We start from the raw sequence: 21,773 nt of genomic DNA on the forward strand, positions 1-21,773 counted from the left end.
GATACGACATACCCCAAAAAGGTAACACCAGCAGTTCCAGAGAAGTATTCTCAGAGACACTATAACAACTTAATTTATTTCAAAACCTGGAATACATTACCCTACTCTTTAATAAAATTTAAAAAAAAGAAGTCATTAGCAATTTCCTTTCTTTTTGGGTAGCATCAAACCTGTTGCTAAAGCTGCACACACAATGTTGTCAATTACAAAGTTTTGAAAATGAAGCCACTACTATATATTTTACCCACTTGAATTATCCCTCCCCTATAAGCTAATGACCAATTTCTCAGAAATATCTCCTCACAAACCAGAGCAAGCAAAAACAAGCAGCTACATGCTTTCTCCAACCATTGAAGAAAAATGGTGTTTTAAAAAATAAAAACTTTCAGAAGCATTAAGTTCCAGGAATACGGAATTTTGTACATTGTTGCCCAGTTGGATGGATTGTTTTGGTGCACTGTGAGGCGGCCTGCTACTGGTGATCCCGCCATTCAGTTTAACCATAGAGGTCATCATCGTTGTCCTCATTGAACATGTTGCCTCCGCTACCCCCTGTGGAGCCCTGGCTTGGTCCACTGCCGCCTTGGTTACTGGAGGGAAACCTAACAGGTGAGAAGTTTTGACACATCAGCGAATGCTCTGGAAAGTGTTGGCAGTACTGAACAGTCTCTAATGCACAGAGAAAAATGGAATTAAACACCAGATCAGAGGTCAACACTGACCTCAGCTAATTCACAGTTAAAGTCTCAAAAATATTGACAGCAAACATCTGAAATTAGTTGTAGGTGGATGAAAATATACAAGGCAGTAGGAACACCAACAGTATTGCAGTTCTCTTTGCAAACTTGGCTGCCTTTAATATTTGTGTTTTTACATTTGTCCATATTTTGAGTCATTTCTATATGGTAATGATTACAGGGTTTTTCCTCCTCCAAAGATAAGACGCTTCACTGGAAACTAAGTGCCAGACGTAGTCTACAGATAGTTATGACATGTTTTCTGTTGGATACATTATCTGACTTGGTCTCAGGAAAGAGTGGTTGCCAGATAAGAAAACGGATGGTTTTGCAAGAGCACATCATTGGCATGGGATGTCATTATAAAGTCTTCCAAATCTCATAAATCCTTGTCATACCAAGATCAACACTACCAACCCCACACCCATTTACCTGAAACTGCCAAATCCCCTGCTCTGTTGCAGTGTCTGTGCAAACATCTCATATTTGCGAATGTCATTATCGCTGACAGAACGGCGAGCAAAGCGCATGGCTTCCTCAAAGTGGTCTTTGCGAATCTCAGGAACGGGATCATCCTCCTCAACCTCCTGTGAAGGGCAAAAGCAGTTTCTTCAAGTTTACTGTGGCCATACTTCTTGAATTTGTATAAAAAGTACAAACTGATACTAAAAGGTTTGCTCTTAGCTGAAAGAACTGCAGGCTGTCTTGGGCAGAAACCATAGACTTTTTCTCACCATGGCTGAAGGATTAGTTTGCCTCTCACGCTCCCGTCTAATTTCATTCTCAATTGACTCCCTAATGGCCAGCTTGCAGGCACGCTGGCAGATCTCAGTCAAGTCAGCTCCAGAGAAACCATTGGTCATCTTGGCTAAGAAATCCAAGTCCACATCCTACAACAAGAGGACCAAAAACATTCCTATAAGGCTGAATGCTAAACCATAATTCTACACATCAGCACCACTGCAAAGACATTAACAAATCCTTCCAATAATTAACTCGTATTCCTATACACACTGAAGGTAAACCATAATGGTTAAAATTTTTTTTTTTTTTTTTTTAAAACCAATGTACAACAATTGACCCATGTCTTGCCTTTGCGATGGGAGACTTTCTGAGGTTAGCTTTAAGAATGGCCACACGAGACTTTTCATCTGGCAAGGGGATGTAGATCAGTTGATCTAAGCGGCCAGGTCGAAGGATAGCAGGATCGATGATGTCTGGCCTATTAGTGGCTCCGATGATGAAAACGTTCTTCTTGCTGGTCATACCATCCATCTCTGTTAGAATCTGGTTAATGACCCTGTCGGCAGCTCCGCCACCATCACCAATGTTTCCACCTCGAGCTTTGGCAATAGAGTCCAGCTCATCAAAGAACAGAACACATGGGGCAGCCTGTCGGGCCTGGAGACAAAATAGTGTTTCTAGGTGATTTCTGGCTTAGCGCACACACACACACCTCCCTGTAACATTTTGCGGTTTAAAACTAAACTCAGCACTTTATTGCTGAATCTAGATCACTTGCATTAAGTTGTTCTATCAAACAGACCAGTGACATATACGAAAATAACCAGACTATCCATACAGTAAAACTTTATGAATCTATTGACAATATGGAGGTTCATACATTATCGTGTTAACCACCACTGGAGCAAAGGAAACAGCTTTCACCTGACAGTTACCACCTCAGGTAGCACCTTGATTAGTCAACTAGTTAATTTACTCAATTTGAACACAAAAAATGCCTTCCAAGTTTGACCTTATTCCATGATACAACTCAACTTAAAATGCTTTTTTCCCCCCAGTTACTTTGTGTAAACTGTCTGAATTTTAAGACAATCAGAATGACAAACATAATGACAAAGTAGTCCATACAACCTTGAAGCAACAGTTACCTTATCAAAGATCTCCCGGACATTAGCCTCTGATTCTCCAAACCACATTGTAAGCAGTTCTGGGCCTTTGATGGAGATGAAGTTGGCCTGACATTCATTGGCAATTGCCTTGGCCAAAAGGGTTTTACCACAACCAGGTGGCCCATAGAACAGCACCCCTTTAGATGGTGTCATACCAAACTTCAAGAACTTATCTGGATGCTCCACAGGATACTAAAAAAAAAAAACAACAAAAAAAGTTTACTAAACATGCAAATATGCCCTCCCCACATCAAATTTTATACATATACACATACATACACAGAAATGTTAACAACGTAAATTACTTACTTGTACAAGTTCTTGAAGTTCTCGCTTCACGTCTTCCAGACCACCAATGTCCTCCCAAGTGATATTGGGCACTTCCACCACAGTTTCCCGCAGAGCTGAGGGGTTGCTCTGACTTAGGGCCCACTTTGAGTGGGAAAGACAACTCTCAGTTTAAAATTCTAATGTTTGTTTATGTCACAAGCTTAAGGAGCTGGTAAAACAATAGCCATGATTGCAACTTGCCACAAATGGATTTTAGACACAGACATTAAGATGGTAAAAAACAGGACATGTATTCACATTTAACATGTGTTCAGTGTCCTTTCCCTCACCCTGAAATCATCCATGGTAACAGCCAGTGAATTCATGACTTCAGCATCAATGGTCTCATCTTCCAGATCAATCAGGTCCATTTTCTTCCTGATAGCCTGCAGCGCTGCCTCGGAGCAGAGTGCTGCCAGATCAGCGCCAACGTGCCCATGTGTCTCATTGGCTACCTGGAACAGCACACATTAAAAAACATGTATATATGCACACACATACACAATTGTGAACATATGAAAATGCAGTAGGGGAGTAACAATGACTGGAAATAAACCAAAAAGTTTTTCACTGAATACAGAATGTAGCATAATGACAATTGCACTCAATAAAAACAGACTATCCAAATCAACTGTGAAAACTTTAAGAATTTTGCCAAATTTCTATTGATAAATTCCACTGTGAAAAGAAACACTCGAATCAAACACCATTAAACAGACCTGCTCAAGATCTACGTCATCAGCCAGTTTCATGTTCTTGGTGTGAATCTGGAGGATTTCAAGTCGCCCAGTTGCATCTGGAATGCCAATGTCTACTTCCCTGTCAAAACGGCCTAGATAAAGAAACTTAAATGTTATGATACTGCTTAATTATTTCTAGAGATTTTACAAATTTCCACAATCAGCCTAGATAACCCTGTTCCAAGTACTTGTACATCTTCCCATTCTGTCATGGACACGGAGTATCAGTACCCAACCCATTGCTTATTACCTTGTTTGGAATGAAACACTTTACACAACTATTCCTTGACTTATAACAACTAGCACTCATGACTGAAATTTAGCCTTATTTTTTGAGTCACAACTGTTTGGTCCCATGTCTAACCATGACCACTTTTTTGTGTGATAACATTAACTGGCAACACTGCTGCAAAGCACCCATATTTCTCATCTTTTGAGTCAAAAAGTATTTGGGTGTTTAGCAGCGATTGCATTTTGTTTACAAAAAGTTCACGTTTAGTTTGATTTTCATTTAAAAACAAGAGCTAGTAAGCAAAAGCATGAGTATTCTGGAGCTGTAGAAAAAGGCAAAAGATTCGGAAATGAAAGTAAACTACCACAGTAAAAAAAAAAATATGGCAGTGGTTATACATTAGCATTATTCTAATTGAAAAAAAATGGGGGAAGCAATAAATGTGGAATTAGTTAAATATAACAATGTCGTATTACACGGTGCAGCATTCATTAGTGCCAACTTTCTATATCTTTTTGCTCCTATAATACACTGAAAGAGGGTTTGCGACTTATTATGAAGTCATCAAAACAGAACCCATTGTACGTCAAGGACTACTTCTACAAGGTTTCACTTAGTCCGTCTGTAACCCATCCCAGAACCACGGGGTCCAAGACTAAATAGGGTAGACCACAGATAGGGGAGAGAGAGAGGGGGGAAAGAAAAACTATAACCCACATACACTTCTGAAAAGAAAACCCTGAAGCTGCATGTGGAAATTTATCTCACACCATCATTTCCTCAGGAAAGTCTTTAAAGACTGTTCCACATTAAAACATAAGTAACTCCCTCAGCAGGCCACTTGTCTGTACCACAATGTCACCTCATCATTGTCCATAAGTACATAAGAATCTTTTTTTCTAGAGACATTAGAAGTATTTATGCTAAGTGCTCCTGGATAAAAGAGCTTCTTAACCTTAGTTCATACAAACTTGACTGTGGAAAGGTAATAATGCACTACTAAACTAATGCAAAATATAATTTGAACCCAAGTAAACAGTGAGTGCACAGCAATCGCATGCTGTACTCAGTGCACCCCCCCAGGGCGCACCTAGTGTGTCTCACACGTCTTTATACTACAGAATATATTGGTTATTTTGGGACACTTAGTGCTTTTTTCTTTGTAATCCTGGTTTTTTGGTGGCACACTTCTCTTTTCATGCTGATGCTGTCCTCCAACTAATACAACTAGCAACTAAGTATTCCATCCTCCATATACAAAAATCCAACAGCATACAGGCACTACATGATCAATCACAATTCCATCTGGGCCATTTCAGGCCGGGAGAGCCTGCTCCTCCCTCCCTTTAAATTACTGCACATGTACATCTGGCTCATGTACTGAGGTTTCAGCAACAGAGCCTGTAAATGGGCCGAAAGTAAAAACATACAAGTCTGTTGTTCAGGGCACCTGGCTGAAGCAGCCTGGCATTTTTCAGTATGTCCACTTAAAACTTAACTGACCCACCAGAAAAGTTCATACTCTGATTACAATCACAAGTTAGTCATTGTATTTTCAAAGCACTGAACTGATTGTACAACAAGGATGCTGCAAGAGCAAATCCATACCGAATCGTCGGAGAGCAGGGTCAATGCTGTTGGGTCTGTTCGTTGCAGCCATGACGATGACGTGCGCCCTTTGCTTCAGCCCATCCATCAGAGTCAGCAGCTGAGAAACAATACGCCTCTCCACCTCTCCGTGAGTCTGAACGGAACAGAACGGTATTGTGAGACTTGACCAAACCCAAATTCAATCTGAACTATTATTCCATGAGCATCCAATCTTCAACTCACCTTCTCTCTTTTGGGTGCAATAGCGTCAAGTTCGTCAATGAAGATAATGGCAGGAGCATTCTTTTCAGCTTCTTCAAAGGCCTTTCTCAAGTTACTTTCAGACTCGCCAGCAAGTTTGCTCATAATTTCTGGGCCTGGCAACAGCCAATGACAAAAGAACAAGCTAAATGAAACATCACTTAAACTAGTGTATTTAAACCTTGTCTTTCATGTATAAAACTGACAGTTCCTCCGCAAGAAATGCATTTTCAATACACAATGCCTTCTGTAACAAACAGTCTCACCATTTATAAGAAAGAAGAAAGCTCCAGTTTCATTAGCCACAGCCCGAGCAATCAGAGTTTTCCCAGTTCCAGGAGGTCCATACAGTAGAATGCCACGTGGCGGCTACAAAGACATTATAAACAAATTTTTTTAAAAAAAAAATATTATATGAATGAATATTGTACATGGTATACCAAGTATGTCAGAGACTGATCAACATTCACATAAGAGTGTATCTTTACAAACACACTAATACTCTCACCTTTACACCAATGGCTTTAAAAAGGGCAGGGTGTCTGAGAGGGAGCTCCACCATCTCCTTAATCTGAGCCAGCTGCTTCCTCACACCTCCAATGTCATCATAGCCAACCTCATTGAGAGACTCTTCCTCGTCCTGCATGTACACCACATGCCTAATTAAGACTGCATCGAGCTCATTTGGTACATTTAACAAAAAGTTCCCTAGATGGTCATAACATCAGGTCCTGCAGTGGCACAGTGACTGATAACTTCGCCTAGGCTGACTCACCTCCCGTTTGATAGGCTCACCCTCACAGTGGATCACTGTGTCAGGAGCCACGATACAGTAGGGGCTTGGGTCAGTCTCCACGACTTTGAACTCCACTGCCCGCATCCCACCTCTTACCAGGAAAATATCTCCTACAGAAAAAAACATGGACAAGTGACAAGAATGGCAAAATTCCCCAAAGCAATTCAACAGCACTACTAAACGACTGTCTTCTTTGTATCTGTTTTTCTTGCCTTATGACTGTGTTAAAGCGCTCTGTGTCACTGTGTGAGAAGAGCACTCTATAAAAATAAATTGAAATAAACAAAAGGAAGACACAGGCTAAACTTCTCTCTATTGGGTTTGGAAAACTTCTCTATAACATCTATTAAGAACATTATGAAAAGACGTGATTGCAGACTGTCCTATATGGCTAAATGGTTCCACAAAAAAGTGCATACAGGAAAGTATCGTACAATGAAAAGCAGGATGTTTGAACTGAATTCCTGCTTGTCTGTAACATGTAAACACAAATCTTAACAGAGATCACAGAAATCAACTGCAACCTTTACATACTTCAATGCTACAGAATATTTACCTTTTCTGATTGGCCTGTATGCTTCCAAGAAGTATGGCTTTAGGTAAACCTCAAATAAATTGCCAGTGATCCCCTCCACTGTGTCATCAATAGGCAGAACATGAATACGCTTTCCATACTTCACATCCGGACATGGCTGGATACTGTTCCAAAAACACAAGAAAATAATTAAAACCTTAAAAAGTCGTCATGTTTTAAAAACCAAGCCAAAGAACAGAGATTAAATGCTCACCTGATGACGTCCCCGAGGCGAACCCTTAGGTTGTTGCGGACAACCCTGTTCATTCGCACCTTCTCGTCGGAGCAAGTGTCATCAGAGAGCACAATGCACACCGTCTCCCTCCTCTTCTTCCCCTTCAGTAGCACTGTATCCCCCCTGAAAAGCTGCAGTTCATCCATCTTGGCCTGTCAAAAGGTACACAGGATTTCCAACCACTGTCAAAGAACATTTTCCCACCATTTCACACCAGGCATCAGGGATAAGTCACTAGCCTGGAGGTCTATTAAATGTAAATTGAGTTGACAGAACACCATTAAAATGTCAATTAGACAAGCTGTCTTCACTACAAAATATACAAGTTAAGGACAACGTTAAGTTGTCAAGATGATGGTAAAAGCAAGTTAAACCAGATCATTCAAAACCAAAAATAAAAAAACTCAACGGAAGCACCAGCAATCAACTTTGGTTTTGATGGCCTAAAGGAACCAATCAAATTCCAAAGCAGCAAAATGTTAACATGAGAAAATAGGGGGAGGGAGGGGAAATATACAAGACCACAACACCTAGACTACACATCTGGCTTGAACACAACCTGAGGTGCTGGTTGTGGACATGCAAAGGTGATGTTTAAGAATTAAGAAAATTCAAAGCAATTAGTAGCTACATTTTCTACAGTAATTGTAAATGATAAATCATACATACACAGTAACCTAAATGTAACCTAACCTGCCAAAATGAAGTGATTGTTATCAACAGTTCAGCCGTGTTTCTACTTTCGTAAAATCACAGGGGACTTTCCTGTGTCTGGCGTACATTGTTCATGTCAGGTACCTGAATGATCTAAACAGTCAGACTAAAGAGCTGCAAGGAATTGAGACTGGGAAACTTCTTAGATGTTCTGAAATTCAGCCAAGTCATTCCTGAGAACAGGACATAAGCAAGCTTGAGTTACCTAAACCAAAGTATTCTGAACTTACCCTGCCTGTAGAACTTACATGCAAACAAGGACTATGTAGCTATTATTCACGTCAGTTCATTTATTTAAAAAAATAAAAAAAAAAAGGGGGGGGGGGGGGGGGGGCGAGTGACAACAGAAAACAAATGTTTACCTGGGAGAGTGAGACCACACTGTTGTCCTCATTGATGGATTCATCAACAATCAGTCGGTTGGGCCTGTTCTTTTGCTTTAAAATGGCAGTGGAAAGATCATCATTCTTGGATCTGTTTGAAAAAAAGAGACTTTATTTAACTAGATAGTAATTTTACAGGAACAAAGGGTGGCACAGCAAGCAGCGCTGCTGCCTCACAGTGCCTGGGTGGTGTGAGAGGATGTGGGTTCGATCCCTGCTCAGTCTGTGGAGTTTGCATGTTCTCCCCGTGTCTGTGCGAGTTTCCCCTGGGGGCTCTGGTTTCCTCCCACACTCCAGACATGCTGTTCGGGTTCCCCAACAGTGTGTGAGTGACGGAGAGAATTTGTTCCACTGATGTATGGATGAGTGACCCAGTCTAAGTAGTGTATCTAGCAGTGTAAGTCACCTTGGTGAATGAGATGTGCAGGCTGGTAACACTAGAGTTCATCAAAAGTAGCTTTGGAGAAAAGCATCTGCTAAATATGTAAATGTAACGTAAAAGATAGGGGGTTTCATGTTAAAAACCATAGCTTTCATACACAAGTTTACATGAGAGCTGCGTAAGAGATAAATGTAAGGTTCAGAAGTCTTTATTCCATTACTGGTTAGCTGGGTTTTTGCATTACCCAGAAGTCTATGGAGACAAGCAATCTCACCCAGTGAGTGTTTCCTGAGTAAAACCTACTCTGATACAGGTGTCTCCCCAACACTGGAGGAAACTGAGCGCTGACGTCGAGTCCGGAACACAAACAGCAACACGCTCTCCATCCAGCATCGCTGACATGTGTGACAGAGCAAAATCAGACGCGGACGCGCGTGTCACGTGGTCTCCCCTCCTCGTGCGGCCCCACAACAGAAACTTTGCCCCCCCGCACGCGCGCGCGCGACCCCCCCAAGTAAAGCTCTTCTGAAAAAACATCGCCTCAGTTTCTCCCGTTCCATTCTCGGACAAATAATTCATTAACACCCTTAAAGTTTAATGAGCCGGGATTCTGACGGTACTTAGTCACGGTTGAAATTGTTACTTGACGATACGTACTGACGCGCAAATTATGATGTTGTTGCCTGTATGTGTATCATATATATTCAGAGAAGTTATGCTTATGGAAGGGGGAACATGATGATGTGAAGGGAAGGCTGGATGTCACCGGTGGAGGTAGAACACAGCGCCAGGGGGTCTCTGTGCTGTGGATTTCACACACGGGAGCAGGCCGGATGACACAGCAGGAACACACACCGAGATTTAAAGGAGTAGAGCTCCAAACCAAAACGCTGACAAAACATACAGCGTTGAGCCTAAGCAAATAAAACAAAACAACACTCAATGGGAAAAAAAAAAAAAAAAAAAAAAAAAAAAAAAAAAAAAGCATTAGGACGTTGCTACAAAACGCAACACAGCACAGGGCTGAGGCGACAGGTGAACCTGCCTCCCTCGCAACCACACAGTGACAGTGTTTAACATTTTTTTTTTTTACCTGGTTACTTCGACACACTGCTACCTTTATTTTTAAAAATCTTTTAATAAACGCACACTCCGGCGGTGTGACTGTGATTTTTCAGTCTCATCATCGTAACCCGTCCCGGTAGGCCGAAAGACTCACTCAGACATAGCAAAAATTGACCGAAAACACACACACAAACTTTCACAAGGCAAGCCAGAGATTTTTCAATTGATCAAATCTCCTTCATTTTTCAACCAAATCGCCAACTAGTTCAACAAGCCTACTACTAATTCGGTCTCAAGCTACCCAGTTTGTCAACTAGCCCCGTTAGTCACCACACACACACCGGTGTGACCGGATACTTCCCAGTTCCATCAGTCCCATCATCACACTACCACCACTATTATTAACTACACTTGACTTAAAACAATAATAGTTCAAATGTGACAGTGACTGTCCACCAGATTCTGCTGCTCCGCTAGGAAAATCACCACCCCGACGACGACGGTAATGATGATTCATTAAATCATCATGGCTGGGGGGAAAAATAAGTCAATTTTCACACCACCACCTCTACTTACTCTCCTCCTGAAGCCATACTGCTTCTTCCGAGCTTTTGGAAGGCAAATCTTTCTTTGATACCGTTTTTTAACCAAGGACGTCGTTACCCCCACGTCAGCCTTTCTTTTCAAGTTCCTCGCCGACAACTAATTTCAAGGCCGCTCGGTTGCTTTGCATCAAAAGAGATGTGGAGAAACCATGAACAGACACGGGGTAGACGGACGCACCAATCAGATTTTTTGTTGTTGTTGCGTTCTGCCCAGTAACTGCTGCTCCATTGGTCAAATCCGAAAAATTCAACCTGCCAATCGCATTACAAACTCCCGTTGCGGAAGGAAACCTAATTGGATAAATTGCCTCAACTTTAGGAGTTCGCGTTCCTGCGCATTTTTACAGGACGCCGTAAACGACATGGCGACAAGTGATTGGTCGAGTGCTGTGACATCACGAGAAGCAATATAGGTCAAACACATGGAAAAACTGTACAGTGCGTGAGTTGTTTAGCTCCATATGCACCAGTAAACTGCGTAAATAATAAGCTGCTGGATATAACACTGAAACGTTTGCTCGAAGCTAGAAATAGCAAACTTTGATTAGGCACATATCTTTAGGTGCTCCAAAGTCCCCGGTAATCTTACGTAAGATATCATGTTTGTCAGTTATTATGAGTCAGTGTTATACCCTGGGGGTAATTAATGAGTCAGAGCAGAAAATTATAAAATACCTTACCCAACCTTGGTCAATTCAATAGGAAATTTTTACTTCTAAGATTCTTTAATATTTCATAATTGACCTGTACTATGATGTTTCATGCTGGAAACGTTTTACTATTTAGACAGACAGAAACACACAGACATACACATCTATATAAATAAATCAGACTTGCCTGATAATAAAGAATATGACTATTATTATAAGCAGATAAACATTAAACATGTTTGTTTTGCTTTTTTCTCCCCATTTTATATCAGCTTCTTAAAGTCTTGTTAAAACGTGCTGAAATTTAAAAACGGATGCAGCATGGCTATCACTAATGGTCACCAAATTAATTTAAAAATCCAAAGAAGTGACACCTGTTCTAGTTTATGAGCTGTCATTTTTCAAAGATCTAATGTAACTGTGAAATTGTGTAACTGCCAGAGACATATTTTGCCATTTCTTATTAAATTGTAAGAAATCCTGTCTTTTTTTTTTTTTTTTTTGGAGAAGTGCTTTGCAGTTGTGCCTGAGGCAGGACACAGACCCAGAAAGTCTGCAAACAAAAACCAGTATACAATATTCACAATTTTATGACAGAAAGGTAAATAATTTACAGTAATTCAATATTAAACTAACAGACAAGACACTGCACAGAAAATATTTGTGTGGATTAATTTGCAAAGTGTGTATATTTACAGAAGGTGCAAGGTGAGCCACAGAAACTCTACTGGTGTCACAGGCTATCAAGCTGCTAATCTCTTGTTAACTTTGTCAGTGATCCCAAGAAATGGTGAAGGAGTAAATCTATTTCACTGAGCAGTTTAAGCAAAGACAAAATTGTGGCAAGTAGAGGTTTTTCTGGTCATCACTCCGTGTAACAACACAGATACCGCCGGTGATGTCATGGTGTAACTTCTCTGCTCCAAACGTGTCTGCTTTTCAACAACTCAGAGTCCACGGGCATCCTGTCCTCAAGGTACGACTCTAAATGCAGGAGAACCGGTAGAATTCTGAAAGAATGAGAAAACACTTAATAAAGACCCTAGTCTGCACTACATTTAAATTTATTCATTGAACAGACACTTTTCTCCAAAAGGACGTACAACTACCATATAATATTTAGAAAACCCATGCAGACACGAGAACAAGCAAGCTTCTCAGTCCGCACAGACCAAGCCAGATTTGAAACTTTATATTATCACCATCCACAATTTGTGTTCTGCATAAGTAAGTGATAAGTTGATACAATCACCGGTAGCGCTGCTCTCTCACAGCGCCTGGGTGGTGCGAGAGGACATGGGTTCGATCCCCGCTCAGTCTGTGTGGAGTTTACGTGTTCTCCCTGCGTCTGCGTGGGTTTCCTCCCACAGTCCAAATACATACTCTTCAGGTTCCCCCATAGCGTGTGAGTGACTGAGAGTGTGTTCCACTGATGTATGGATGAGTGACCCAGCGTAAGTAGTGTATCTAGGAGTGTAAGTCACCTTGGTGAAAAAGGTGTGTGGGCTGGTAACACTACATAGAGTTCATTGGGAGTCGCTTTGGAGAAAAGTGTCTGCTAGATAAATAAACGTAAATATCATTAAATGGGATGTTGAATGAGTAGGCTCTGAAGAAGCTTCAAATGACATGAAATTCATCTTACGTTTAGCTGACACACACACACGCTGCCTGAAACCACTTGTCCCGAGTGGGGTTGCGGTAAGCTGGAGCCTAACCCGGCCACACAGGGCGCAAGGCTAGAGGGGGAGCAGACACACCCAGGACGGGACACCAGTCCGTTGCAAGGCATGCCAAGCAGGACTCGAACCCCAGACTCGCCAGAGAGCGGGACCCGGACAATCCCGCTGCCCCATCGCGCCCCCACGTTTAGCTGACACTTTTCTTCAAAACGTCTTAAATGTTTAGCTACTTACAATTATATTCCCATTTATACAGCTGGGTAATTTTACTGAAGCAACTTAGGGTAAGTACTTTGCTCAAGGGTATGACAGCTAGAGGTAAGATTCCAACCTACAACCTATCTATCAATAAAGACAGCAGCTCTAATCACTACACTACCAGCTGCCTCCAAATTTAAGAGTCTTCTTTTTGTTTTTTGTACATCCTTTTGTGCAAATGTACAGCTTTCTTTTTAGCCATTCTGTAGTCTTATTTAAAAAAAGAATTCTATAAGAGCATTTTAGTTAAACTGGAAGACTAAGCCACTTAATCCTGTGAATATCATCCTTCATAAAATAGCAGTGTTTAAAAAGCAAAAAAAAAAAAAAAGAAAACAAAAACGGAGTACAATGAGTGTGCTTCTTCAATGCTACACATTTCCACAGCCCACAATTACTGCTGTAATGAGAGATCTGAATACATTTACCACCACGATATGTAAATATGGTCAGTAGTGGGTTTCTCTACTAATTAAAAGATAGCGCTGTCCTCCAAGACTGCCTGGTTCTTACCCTGTGGGATATGATGGTGCTTCAGGCTCACTTGTAGTTTTTCTCATACTCTTGGAGAAAGACAGTGCTTCATCCTCACGTTTCAGCTTCCTCAGGGCATGAACCAGCCAACGCTGCACACTTTCAAACCCTGCGAGGACACAAGAAGACAAAGCTCCGAGATCATGGTAAGGCTTCATTTAAGTGTTACAGCCAACATAGATCCATACTGACATACTACCCAACTGTCAAAATATTTGAACGCCACAATATGACACAGTACCAGTGAATAGTGCAAGAACACCTGGCCAATACTTGTATGGGTCAAACTGGACACAAGAGTGACACACAGCAACACACAAGTGTTTCACATTTATGGGAACTGCTGCAGAAGACCTGGGAGGACATGTCAACTCGTTTTCTGAACAAACATATTAACCAAATGCTAAAGGTGGAAAAAATAATCTAGTATCCAGCAAGTGCACTCTCACTTTTCACTGGTACTGCATTTCTGTGAAATATTTGCTCTTATTGAGCACATTACTCCCAGTGCTGCTATAGTACAGTAATTTCAATATTTTTTCCATTTAGATTGCAAGTCTATTTGGACATCAGAGGAGAAACACCGAAGTGTGGATTGTCTCCTGGTACCTGGAGAAGCCTGAAGACTGAGCTGAAAGTCCTGCAGTGCAACACTGTCCTGTCCCCTGTCCATAAAACTGACCCCACGGCTAGCCAGTGCCAGACCCTTCAGCCTCTGCAGCGCCTGGACATCACTCCCAGCAGCCTCCTTGTCTCCCAGATCCCCATATTTCCAGTCTGAAATTGATACAATAGCTTAATTTCATCTAATGGAAAATAAGTCTAAAGAGAAAATAACCAGAATGATAAACACACAGGAGATGCTCCAAGATGCCAACATATTTCACCCCCTTATGAATATTTACCTTTATGCAGAAAGTGCACCTTTACAAGCAGATTTATGGACCTGAAATAAAAGAAATTCTATTATACAACATTTTTAAAAGTTATAACAATATGAAAAAAGGAAAAACAACATGTAATTTATAAAACCTAACTGTTCATTTCAAATGGACTTTGAAGTGATAGGGGAGCTGTAGACACCAAACAGATAGCAATAATCATACAAATGCAAAAAAGTACAGCAGCTGTCATCCAAAAAGTCACTGGAATTAGTTATGAGTTTATGAGATTTCATCTGCCAACTGTTGATGATAACCCCGGAGATGAAAGGACACAGACAACATTGAAGACCCGAACATCTCCCACCTTGTTAAACTAGTTATTGCCTCCTTGTTTTCCTTCAGCCAGCTGTAGGCCTGACCTTGGATAAGCAGGGCTGTTCCAGCCCACAGCACGTATTTCAGCTGCTCCCTGGCCTCTCCGTTTCTCCCTGCAAAGTCCTCAGTTCCAGGAATTGATGGTGCTACAGATTCAGTCTCCATACCTTCTTTGATGGACAGATTCAGAACTAGCCTGCCTGGGATGAGCTCCACAGTTTTTTTAAGCACCTCTTCACACACCGCTATGGAATCCCAAAACCTCTTGGCCTTCAACATTGTAACGGCTGCTTCTAAGTAAATATCGGGAATCCTGGGAAGGGTTGAGTGGCCATCTGCAATCATCTGACAAAGATCCACACCGGGCATGTCTCATAACCCATTATGATCCACAGTTTCATGGTCTGAAATATTAATATTGGACACAACATAACAAACTCATAGACAATGTAACACATGAAACACAGGCAAAATAGCCTACCAGTATTTTTGTGTCACTCTGAAAAGAGGCCAGGAGGTCAAGGTAGTGATCAGCTGCTTCTGTTATTCTACAGGATATACATTTAAATGTAATCATTTAGCAAGTTCTTTATTCCAAAACGATGGAGTAAACAGAAGCATGTTTCCCAACAGACGAAGAGGTATAGATACAGACAAGCACAGCTTTTTTGACGGTACCGATTACTCAAGTAGCTGCCTATAGATTTGGAATCATGTGGGGAAAATGAAGATGATCATGACAGACGATGTGATGCAGATTTATGTAGCTGTTAGGAGAGAACTGGGTCCAAATTTCTCAGCATTTCTACTGAGGGACAGAGGGAGTTCATTCCACCACATGGTTTCCAAAACTGGAAACCAGAGTTCATTTTAGACCCCTTGTAACTGGGACCATTCAGCAACCAGAAGGCCTAATATATTTACCATAAAATGATATCTATGAAAGCATTAAAAATGAAAATAGCTATTAACTAAGCATCGTTCCTCAGACACACCTTCCACTGTGAAGACATCGCTGTGCCAACATGTGCTGGATGCCAACTGGTGCAGGTACGCTGAAGATGCCTTCAAGGGCTTGGCTGCGTAAAAGGTCAACATGTGAGATGAGAGGTATCATGTTACTTGTTGACTCTGAGGTAGGTGATACAACAACCTGGGGAAAAGAAAAATACATCAGTCAAACTCTAGAATACAGATACCGCACATTTCTTCTGGCATCAAAGAGAGAGAGAGAAAAGTGTTTAGAGGTTTGTAACGCCATGTAAGACAGTCACATGAGGGCCAGATGGTTTCCCAGTAGGGGCCTACTTTGAGGAGTTCCTTACAGAGTGGAGGAGACGAAGTGCCTCCATTTCTGCCTGGGTGTTCCCCAGGCGCTGGTACACCACACAACTCTGGTATAGTGCGCTCCTGCACCCAAAATCCACCTCCATGGCATTTCGGTAGCACTGCAGTGAACTCTGAGGACGCCCCTGCAAGCGGTGACCATTAAAGAGAGACCAACAAAAACACCATCTCAAGATTTGTTCTAAACAAACACATCTTCATTATATTCTATACATGCATCTATATCATTTATTATAGTTGACATATACATCTATGAAAAGCATGTTGCTTTGGAGAAAAGTGTCTGCTAAATGAATAAATGTAAATGTATACTCAGTTAAAGATCACATTATGCAATGAATCAGTCCTAAATGTTCCTAAAACTATTGAAAATCACATTACGCTGTAATATTTATTTGTGGCCAAATTCAGAGGTTTGTAACATAATCATTTAACGTTACCAAAATGTGCTGTATAAATGGGTAAATAATAAGTAGCTTAACATTGTACGTCACTTTGGAGAAAAGCATCAGCTAAATGAATAAATGTAAATATGAAATCTTAGCTCAGGATACTGTACTGCTAGATGAAGTGTTCATTTCAAATGCATGGCAATAATGGAGATGAGACGTACACTATTTCACCATGGTAGACAAAGTTCCTGACCTCTGTGATACAGACCCAGTAACACAGTGGTCAGAGCTGCTGCCTTGAGTGATCCAGGCTCTAAACCCATGCCTGCTGTAGCACCCTCGATCAAGACACCTAGCAAGAACTGCTACAGTAAAAATTACCTAGCTGTACAAATGGCTAAGTCATTGTGAGAACCTTGACACTGTAAACCTCCTTGGAGAAAAGTGTCAGCTAATTAATAAATAAACTCAAAAATCCAAGGGCTTCAGCCTAAGAGCTGTAAGCAGGGACTCCTTCCAAGGTTCATCAGACTCCTTGGGTGTTCACACCGAAGTCGACAGTTAACAGGGTGGTGCTCACTAGCTTGGCCAAACACATGCCCGACAGCGTGTGGATCTGTGCCAGCAGCTTCCTTGGTGCAGGCAGCAAGGCGGCGTCCTGAAAGGCCTGAAGGGCCTCCGCTTCCTCCCCCTCTCTCAGCTTTCTAACACCTGAAGGAGAGAATGTGATCACTGACAGGGAACCGGAGGCTCACCCCGAGGCCTTCATTTCAGGGCATTACAAGGAACCATCTGTTCCCCAACAGGACCCATTAGTAATGATTATGAAACACGGTAAACTCACACTTTTCATTTGTTCAATTGTCTCATCCTATGTTTGTTCTTATTTCATTGAACCTTGTTGTTTCCCCAGCATATTACAGTTGTGACATCTGAACAACTAACAGAAAATAATCACAACGGCTAGATGTTGGCAGAGAGGAAAGATAATGACCTTTCGCAATGAGAGTGCAGATGTGTGTGAGCTCTTTCAGCTCCCTGGGAGAGATGACTACCAACAGAGATGAGTTCTCTTCACTGGGAAACACAAGATCTTGAATTAAAGGTGGCAGATGTCCTGACGGAGATCTAATCGTAACCTGTAGGGAAAAGGGCATCAAGCAGCAAATATGACATACGAGTCCATTACAAGGACTTTACTGTTCACATCACGATACAGACAATGGTTACATTAAAGGTACAGTTAGTCAATCAATATAAAGCTAATTCTGTTTTTAAAATAATCTTTTTTCTAACAATTGCAAGCGTATAGTTAAGATCAAATCGTCAAATTCACCAAAGGGGCAGCAGGTGGCTACTGGTTACAGCTGCTGCCTTGGACTCAGATGACCCAGGTTAACATCCTTGCTAAGTATCATTAATCAAAGTACTTACCCTGAATTGATACAGTAAAAATGACCCAGCTGTAAAAAATGGGTAACTCATTGTAAGCTCCCTTGGAGAAAAATGTCAGCTAAATTAATAAATAATAATATAAATAATATTTTTACTGCGTGGTGCTGAACCAGAAGCCCAAAGAAGTTGTGATGGGAACGGTAAGTAAGTGAATGCCTGTAGCCTCTGAACAAAACCTTTTAGAGAAGCTATTATATGCTGCTCTCGAAAAGAATATCGAGAGGCGGCTGGATCTTGCAGGTTATGCCAACCCTGAGGGCCAGCAGTGATGTTTTATATGGAGTGAGATACTTTATTTCAAAATCATACTGAGTTATATTTAAATGATCAAGTCTAAGGTCAGGGTGGCACGGTGACACAGCAGGTTGCGCTACTGAGTCACAAATCCTAGCTTGTGGGTCTGGACTCAGGTTAGTCTATGTGGAGTGTGCGTATTCTTGCTGTGGGTTTCCCCTGGGTGCTCTGGTTTTCTCTCACAGCCCAAAGACATTTTTTTGGGTGGACTGGGGAATCTGAATTGTCCTTAATATATGTATATGAGTATGTGATTGTCCTGTGGTGGAGTTGTGCCCTGTACTCTGTACTTGGCCTCATGTCCTGCTCTTCTTGGACAGGGTCTAGACCACTGACTCTGGACAAGTAGCAACTCATAATCAATGGATGGATGAATAGATGAATTAAAGTGAGGGTGCATGGTGCCTTGATCAAGCATCTGCACGTTTACTTGTCAACTACTCAAATTTACTGTACACATTAGACCAAGAGACCAGCAACCCGGTCTGTGAAATATTCCACACCTGAGAGTGTGAAGGCAGCACCTCCTGGATCATGTCCAGCTGGCCAGTGGTGAGCCAGAGGGCCCACTGTACGCACAGCAGCTGGTGGATGGCGGAGAGGCACTCGCTGGACTGGAGAGCCTGCAGCACAGCACGCCACAGAACCAGAAGGTCCGAGCCGGGTGGCTCGCAGCCAAATGCTTCCAACACTGGGCGCAAAGAGACCAGAAAGCTTCAAATTAAATGGATCTCTCACTATGTAATCCAGCCCCAGCCAAAAAAAAAAAAGAAATATCCAAATTCATCCTGGAATTCATATTTCAATACTGTACAACAAATTCATTTACTTAAGGTACTTAGTGTAACAAGCAGTGCAAAAAATAAAAAATGGAGAAAAAAAAAGGGGCAGCAGGTGGCGCACAGGTTAGAGTCTAGACCTCGCAGCTGAAGGACCTGGGTTTGAATCCTCACACTTGCTTTAGTACCCTTGATCAATTATTCTGCCCTGATCTGCTACAGTAAACGCCACTCTGCATTAACGGGTAAATAGCTGTAATTAGATTAGTATACAGCGAATGAATGAGTAATAATATTAAAATCATGAACATGGAATTAAAACCTGTAGGTTGTAGGTTCGAGTCCCACTCTTCCATCTGCTGTAGTGCCCTAGATCAGGGTACTTACCATGAATTGATAGTGTTAAAAAAAAATTAAATAGTGTGAAGTTGCACTGGACGGCAGCGTCAGCCAAGCAATGAATGGATTAATAAAAAAGTAATAATAATGGAGTCGCGGTACCTCTAGTAAGTCCTTCTACGACGAGTCGTCTTGTCTCTTCACGATCGGACAGGCTCAGCGAAAACAGGGATGTGTTGTAAAGAACTGCAAGTTCCAGCCGGACGCTCCCAGTGACTGGAAGAACTCCTGTGACGAAAGAACAGAAATGTGATCAGAGACCAAGACAAAGGAATTTCACTCTGAGTGTAACACCGGCGGAGGGTGCAGTGGCGCAGTGGGTTGGACCAGGTCCTGCTCTCGGGTAGGTCTGGGGTTCGAGTCCCGCTTGGGGTGCCTTGCGACAAACTGGCGTCCCATCCTGGGTGTGTCCCCTCCCCCTCCAGCCTTACGCCCTGTGTTGCCAGGTTAGGCTCTGGCTCCCCGCAACCCCAAATGGGACAAGTGGTTCAGAAAGTGTGTGTGTGTGTGTGTGTGTGACACCGGTCTACCTCGCACCTTGAACTCTGCGAAGGAGATTACACATTTCACCGTAATACTCTCTTCGTGCATCCTGTTGCTCCCCTTTCCGGTTCCTCTCAGCACACTAAAATACAGACAGATCCTTAACAAACATATCAGATCATTAATAATCATAAACACAATAAATATCATAAAAATCATCATAAACAATACACATAAATCAAACCATCAAAATAAACAGATAACCAATAATCAAACATCACCTTCCACTTCGTGACAAAGATGTTGTTTTCTTTCACCCATGTATCCCAGCAACTGCCAAAAGACATTCTGGGATACATTTGATTTGATTTCTGAAAATATTCACTCAGTCAGGGTCTATTTTCCACCACTACTAGCCACATTCACACTAACTAACTTAGAACTACAGCGAAAGCAGCAACATAAATGTAAATTTAAGACTTTTAACCTCTAAATCGTCACGTAAACATAATAAAAACCTGCTATGAATAATAACTATATCACAGAACTCCGCATAAATCCAGATGAACCCATAATTCACACTGAGTACCAGAAAAGAAACACCTTCCCAATATGCGCGCCACTCGCTTCCGAACAATTTCCGCTTCCGGTTCTACCAGGAGCACATCTTTCAAAATAAAAGCATGTATGTAATACGTTCCCAGTCTTCATGTAATAATATTTATCAGCAACTCTGCGGGTGAAATAAATAAAATGGTCTAACCTTTACAAATTTAGATGTTTGGTAATACATGAAGAATTAGACTGCGATAATCTTCTTGGGATTTTCACAGTTATTCGAGTTAATGAGAAACATTTTTTTAAAAATAATTACAGTAACAAATGTGCACGCAGCCTATTTCATGGCGAGCTGCACATCAGATTTAGGTATGGAAAGCGCGAAAAGAGAAAAGCAGCTGCGTTTATCTAAACAGAAATATGCAGTACGCTTACATGATTAATAGGCAAAAATGTCAGGATGTACATTTTATATCTTTTTCCTTTTGTATTTTCCAACACTATTTAGAAGTCTTGAAAAATGCAAGTCAAGTGTTTGGAAAATTGGAAGAGTAAAAAGCCTTGGAGAAGGATTCAATCAAATTCCAAAAATTCCAAGCAACTGATTATAAATTGTCCATTATGTTTAATACACAAAATACATGATGTGGCCATGACGCTGAAGTTTTGGATTGAGGAGTGATCTAAATATAAGGTTGCCCATGGATCTGCAAAAACTAATCAGAAACTGGGGGTGTATGTATGAAAACAGCAACGGCAAGAAGAACCAGGCAGCAGGAACAACGAGATCATTATTCGCAAAAAACGACGTACGCGATGAAAATACAGGTTACGTTACGAGGCGCGGTTTTCGCGCGCCGCTGTGTCTGATCAGCAGCATTTTTTTTTTTTTTTCCCCCGCGCGTGTCTAAACTGGATTATTTTGCCCCGCGCGCCTCCGGCCATCACAGAGTCAGTGTCGTCGCGTGCCGCTCTCCTCGCTCGCGCTGTCCCCGTCTCGTGCAGGTGGGTGTTTCCGGGCCAGGCACCGGGGGGGCCGCCGTCGCTGTGGCTGCCGCGCTCGATCCGCTACATAATATGACTTCTCTTCCACATGACCCCCCCCCCCCCCACCCCCCTGCAGAGT

The 21,773-nt window shown here is 41.8% G+C and overlaps 2 protein-coding genes across 3 annotated transcripts; both read right to left on the bottom strand.

The window, feature by feature from the left end:
• Nucleotides 1-47: 47 nt before the first annotated feature.
• Nucleotides 48-10,726, bottom strand: vcp (valosin containing protein). The gene is made up of 17 exons (XM_018758370.2): nucleotides 10,529-10,726; nucleotides 8,485-8,596; nucleotides 7,388-7,560; nucleotides 7,156-7,298; nucleotides 6,579-6,709; nucleotides 6,312-6,443; nucleotides 6,070-6,172; nucleotides 5,786-5,919; nucleotides 5,561-5,696; nucleotides 3,700-3,812; nucleotides 3,271-3,435; nucleotides 2,960-3,082; nucleotides 2,630-2,842; nucleotides 1,830-2,138; nucleotides 1,472-1,627; nucleotides 1,170-1,324; nucleotides 48-602 (listed from the first exon to the last, which is right to left on the bottom strand). Exons 1-17 carry the CDS (start codon nucleotides 10,543-10,545, stop codon nucleotides 497-499), a joined length of 2,421 nt encoding a protein of 806 aa, XP_018613886.1. The 5' UTR covers nucleotides 10,546-10,726; the 3' UTR covers nucleotides 48-496.
• A 996-nt stretch (nucleotides 10,727-11,722) lies between these two features.
• On the bottom strand, nucleotides 11,723-21,759 carry fancg (FA complementation group G). Of its 2 annotated transcripts, XM_018758372.2 has the most exons (15): nucleotides 20,853-21,292; nucleotides 20,371-20,460; nucleotides 20,144-20,231; nucleotides 19,709-19,834; nucleotides 18,932-19,119; nucleotides 17,674-17,818; nucleotides 17,260-17,390; nucleotides 16,266-16,412; nucleotides 15,936-16,093; nucleotides 15,422-15,488; nucleotides 14,930-15,285; nucleotides 14,587-14,627; nucleotides 14,291-14,458; nucleotides 13,661-13,790; nucleotides 11,723-12,217 (listed from the first exon to the last, which is right to left on the bottom strand). In XM_018758372.2, the coding sequence occupies exons 1-15, from the start codon at nucleotides 20,880-20,882 to the stop codon at nucleotides 12,109-12,111; spliced, it is 1,974 nt and encodes a 657-aa protein (XP_018613888.2). In that variant the 5' UTR covers nucleotides 20,883-21,292; the 3' UTR covers nucleotides 11,723-12,108. The 2 variants fall into 2 exon arrangements, with proteins under 2 accessions (XP_018613888.2, XP_018613889.1); XM_018758373.2 differs by lacking the exons at nucleotides 20,371-20,460; nucleotides 20,853-21,292 and adding an exon at nucleotides 21,461-21,759.
• Between the last annotated feature and the right edge of the window lie 14 nt (nucleotides 21,760-21,773).

The sequence above is a fragment of the Scleropages formosus genome, chromosome 17 (assembly GCF_900964775.1).
Source record: "Scleropages formosus chromosome 17, fSclFor1.1, whole genome shotgun sequence".
NCBI lineage: Eukaryota > Metazoa > Chordata > Actinopteri > Osteoglossiformes > Osteoglossidae > Scleropages > Scleropages formosus.

Coding starts and splice junctions, on each gene's coding strand:
- vcp (XM_018758370.2), bottom strand. Junction 5,697..5,785: donor TTGCACCCAAAAGAGAGAAG/GTGAGTTGAAGA, acceptor TGTTCCGTTCAG/ACTCACGGAGAGGTGGAGAG. Junction 3,813..5,560: donor CCCTGCTCTCCGACGATTCG/GTATGGATTTGC, acceptor TTCTTTATCTAG/GCCGTTTTGACAGGGAAGTA.
- fancg (XM_018758372.2), bottom strand. CDS start 20,882: ATGTATTACCAAACATCTAAATTTGTAAAG. Junction 20,232..20,370: donor TCTTTGTCACGAAGTGGAAG/GTGATGTTTGAT, acceptor TCTGTATTTTAG/TGTGCTGAGAGGAACCGGAA. Junction 15,286..15,421: donor AGAGTGACACAAAAATACTG/GTAGGCTATTTT, acceptor GATCTTTGTCAG/ATGATTGCAGATGGCCACTC.